Source organism: Microtus ochrogaster, chromosome 18, assembly GCF_000317375.1.
Source record: "Microtus ochrogaster isolate Prairie Vole_2 chromosome 18, MicOch1.0, whole genome shotgun sequence".
Taxonomy (NCBI): domain Eukaryota; kingdom Metazoa; phylum Chordata; class Mammalia; order Rodentia; family Cricetidae; genus Microtus; species Microtus ochrogaster.
The window spans coordinates 31,863,102-31,868,011 of record NC_022020.1 but is presented as its reverse complement, the minus strand read 5'-3'; the positions used below and the strand labels follow the sequence as shown (position 1 = coordinate 31,868,011).

Sequence of the window (4,910 nt, the reverse complement as noted above, 5' to 3'; positions counted from 1 at the left end):
AAGTCCTTGTTTTTTATTGCTGTGTAGTACTCTAATATGTATATATTCCATTCTTTCTTCATCCATTCTTCCATTGAAGGGCATCTAGGTTGTTTCCAGGTTCTGGCTATTACAAACAATGCTGCTATGAACATAGTTGAGCATATACTTTTGTTGTATGATAGGGCAGATACATAGATAAACCTGTAGCAATTGTGGCAGAATGCAAAGACCTTCACAAGGCCAGCAAAATAAAATCTCAGCATAGAAAAGGGAGGCTGGACATAAAACCCACCACTGGCGAGGAACTCTCTGTATTTGATAGCTTCTGAGAGAAGTCCGTTTTCCTTAACACTTCACTCTGACAGGCTGCCCAGACACCAGGACTAGTCCAAGTCCCAAAACTAGGTAGGAAACACAAACTGGACTTCATGGTGAGAGAAGAAAAATAAAAAGAAGTAATCTCAAAGTTGGATGGGAAGGAATGAGAGCATGGAAAGGGTGGTAAGTGGGGAAGCTGAAATGAACACTCTTAAAATACAATCCATGAAGTTCTCAAAGAACGAATAAAAATCTTACAAAAAGAAAAAGGAGGTGCCTCTTTGTGCTTTGTTTTCTTGGTAACCAAATGTAGCCATTGTCTTCTTAGATACTTATGTCTGTTACTTGTATGTTTTTTAGTAATAATTAGATAAAGACTTCAATCAAACAAGCACAGGATGCGTAGGGACAGGAAGATGAAACTAAGGAGTTTGTACCAGGTGGATACCAAAGAACTCAACAGATCCAACACCAGAAACGGATTTTCCTTTTAAATTGCAAGGAATCACATTTGAAAGTTTTTTGTTTATGTTTTTTTTTTGTTTTGATTTCAGATGACAAACCAAATGAAGAAGGCAACCCAGATGAGAAAGCAGATAACCCTCCAAATGACTCCAGTAAAAAAGCAGAGGGAGATTTCCCCAAATTCTTAAGCCTCCTGGGTTCAGAGATCATTGAGAATGCCGTGGATTTCATCCTTCGCTCCATGTCCAGGGGATCGTAAGCAATGAGATAAATCTCACTTTTGCCAGCTTCACTGTAGAAAATTAGTACACTCAAGAAAATGAATGAGATTGAGCAAATGCATTCATTTTTTCACTGAAACAAAAAAACGTCTTGCCTTAAGTTACATTTAACATGCAAATGCAGTGCCCTGAGATCTAGAGTGAGAGCACTCCCTCAAGATCCTTTCCACAATATTTTAAAATCCCAGGGCCATGAAAGGAGGGCAGAAGGATGCAGAACCAAGAAATGGAAGAGAAGTTGTGGTCTTGATGATGAATACGGAGTCCTGTATTTGGCTTCTAGTTTGAGTAGTTCAGGAGGGGTAGCTGAAGTAGCTGATGATGTCTCTTTAGACGCAATGTGCCGAACTCTCAGGAGCAGCGTGTTGGCCACCATGAAGGATAATCCAACCCAGAAACTTTCTAATGTTCCCAGCCTACTTCTTTTTTACTTTTTCATTTCTTTCTTTTTTTAATTAATTTTTATTGAGCTCTACATTTTTCTCTGCCTCTCCCCTCCCCTTCAACCCAGCCTACTTCTTAAGACGCCTTGGATTTAACATACCTTGCATTTGATTTGACCTCTCCTTATTCTTCATACTTCTTTCAGCCTGCACTGCTGCAAGCTGTTGTTTTTTTATTCATTTTTACATAGATACCTGCAGAGAGTTTGCCAAAACTCTGATTTATTACTACACAGTGAATAATTATGTTTGAATTAGACCTCCTTCATCTACAATAGAGCTACTCACAGGAAAGGCTGAGGGTGCAGTTTTAAACAAACTGTCTGGGTAATTCTGACACGAAAGCCACCTAACCAGGTGCTCACCTACAAAGTTTGGCCCTAAAGTTTTATCAAACCCTGAGTTCTGTTCATATTCTATTTAAATAGGAATTCTCAGGTTTTCCTGGGGTAAGTATACATGGCTTCTTAAACTCAACCAACAACAAATGAAGAGCCATTTTCATAAAGGAGCAGTTGGGTCTCTTGTAGTCCTCAATCTGCTTAAAAACTGTATGTTTGGTTGTATAGGGTTCTGCCTATGAACCTTCTTCACACATTGTTAAAGCTCAAAGATGATTCTACTTCATGATTTCATTTTGTGTAATTGTTATTTGTATATGTTACCTCCTCATGATTATTAATAGAAACAAGAAGAAAAGTTATAAGAAATGAGTTAGTAGACATTTGATGTATTCAAAATACAAAGTAGTTAATAATGTCACCTACAAAGCATAGCAAAGCAAGGAGACAGAATAATTACTTCTCCACAGGGGAAGTCCCCTTATGCAAAATGTCAGATACACCACTGTGTCGCCCCAAAAGTTTACTATCTGTTCCATTAAGGATTTGTAGGTTCTGAACTCAGAAATGTTGCCTCCTTGTCTATACTTCTCCTCATCATATTCAGAGCAGACTCCTGCTTTGTGATGGGAGAACTTTTGATGAGGTCAGGCATGCTGCCTTAGGAGTCCCTTTTGCCTGAAATGCTCTTTGTATTTCTCATGGCCACTGTTTGGTTCTGTGGCTCATCTTCAAATTCCTCCTCACAAAACAATTCTGTTATGCTCTTATAGCTAATTTCTCCCTCCCTGCTCACTGTTCCCTGTCACTTTGCTTTGAGATGGTGTGATATTACTTACAAAAGTCTAAAATTATTTGTTTGCACTTATGTAGCCTAATGAAACACAGAAACCAGATAGGTCTATCTATCTTGTACACTATAATATTATAGCATCTTCCCATGGTGTCCATCAGTAAATAATTGTTCCTTTGGTGAAATAGTTAAAGAAAAAGAGCTTAGAGCTTATGCCTAAAGCCCGTGTATTTCAACTCGACTATGAAAATCAAAGGGTCTTTGTTCAAAGGCAAAATATTCCTTGTTGAAACAATCAAATATAGTTGAGGATGTACAACATATTACAAAGTTCCTTCACAAAGGAAGACCACGGGTGTTGTGGAGGTGCTGCATGAGAGGAGGCTTTCAAAAAAAGCATTTTCTTTCTTAGTATATGAAACATTAGGATGGAAATTATGAAGGATGATATCTAGTCTGTAAATTCCTTCTTTAAAAAACCTTCAGTCTTTAAGGTTAGATAACATGAGCTGAGTTGGTGCAAAGACAACTATAAATAGCTAACAAGATAATTCTGTATGAATATCAATATTCACAGAAAAGGGTTTGGGGAAAATGTGAACTATAATTTAGATAGTTAAATATAGGTAAACAGATAAATGTAGATATAAGCATATTTGCTCATGTCATCATAAAAACTAAAAACCCGTGAATTTGCTCATTTATTACCACTCCTGAAACTCTTCCTGGAATTTCTACCACTTACACAGCAAAGCACATGACTAAAGCTGATGGTGAAGGTCTGCCCTTGGTGGTCTTGTAATTCCTGTTACCTCCACCGTCCCTCCCATCAGACACCTAAGCCTGAACAACACATGATATCTGTATGAACCCTCGATGCTTTTGCATAAGCTTTTCCTCCCTCTGCCAACAGTTTAGTCTGAAAACTACAATTTATTTATTCAGCAAACCTAATCACTTCCTAAAGCCCAGTTCCAAAAGCAGCTCTGGGAAGAAGTTGCAGACTCCTCCAATTACAAACATTAGGTGTTTTGTTTTATAATTTGGAATTCATAATACTTTGTATTGTTGATGCAAAGCAACTTAAAGGAAGTGAGAGACCATTTATTCTAGAGCCACTTTGAGTGACCATGTTTCAGGAGCACTGATTTAGGTTATCCCAAATTTCATATTCCCCCATGAAGGCAGTTTATGAAGTTTGTATTATGTGATAGAGCAGAGAAAGTCATAAATCAAGGCAAGTTTTAAAATGTTGATGTATACGTCAGAGAGGCAGATATATTGAGATGGAAGAATCTATTCTATAGGCTAAAGATGCTATCTGATGACATTCTTAGCTTTCGGATTGGTAGAAACTAGTGGTTTTCCAAATCAGTAGATCCCAAAAGGTTTGTCACACAATAATATTTCCCACACAGGTTCAGGTGCAGGAGTGGAGGTAGCAAATCATGACTGTTCTGGAAGGCTAAAACTAGCTCAAGATAAAGTAATTAACCTCTGGAACTGCGATATTCTATTATCTCCACAACATACGAATTCTTTTTTTCCTACTTTTTAATTGATTTTATTGAGTTATACATTTTTTCTCTGTTCCTTTATGTTCTTCTCCCCTACCCTTCAGCCATCTCCCATGGTCCCTATGCTCCCAATTTGCTCAGAATATCTTGTCTTTTACTACTTTCCATGAACATTTGATCCATGTATGTCTATCTTAGGATCCTCATTGTTGTTTAGGTTCTCTGGAATTGTGATTTGTAGGCTGGTTTTCTTTGCTTTATGTTTTAAAACCACTTATGAGTGAGTACATATGACAATTGTCTTTCTGGGTCTGGGTTACCTCACTCAATATAATGTTTTCTAGCTCCATCCATTTGCCTGCAAATTTCAAGATGTCATTATTTTTCTCTGCTTTGTAGTACTCCGTTGTGTAAATGTACCACATTTCCTTATCCATTCATTGGTCTAGGAGCATTTAGATTGTTTCCAGGTTCTGGCTATGACAAACAATGCTGCTATGAACATAATTGAGCACATGTAGTACGATTGAGAATCCTTTGGATATATACCCAAAAGTGGTATTGCTGGGTCTTGAAGAAAGTTGTTACCTAATTTTCTGAGAAACAGCCACACTGGCATCCAAAGGGGTTGCACCAGTTTGCATTCCTACCAGCAATGCATAACTGTGCCCCTTTCCCTACAACCTCTCCAGCATAAGTTTTTTATCAGTGGTTTTAATCTTGGCCATTCTTACAGCTGTAAAATGGAATATCAGAGTTGTTTTAATTTG

The 4,910-nt window shown here is 37.7% G+C and overlaps 1 protein-coding gene across 2 annotated transcripts in view; it reads left to right on the top strand.

The window, feature by feature from the left end:
* Positions 1-4,910, top strand: part of C18H5orf46 (chromosome 18 C5orf46 homolog) — a 15,956-nt gene that overhangs the window by 4,465 nt on the left and 6,581 nt on the right. For both annotated transcript variants that reach the window (XM_026783613.1, XM_005356054.3), the window contains exon 2: positions 855-1,020. In XM_026783613.1, the coding sequence (XP_026639414.1) occupies positions 855-1,020 (166 nt within the window). The remainder of the gene's footprint in view (positions 1-854; positions 1,021-4,910) is intronic.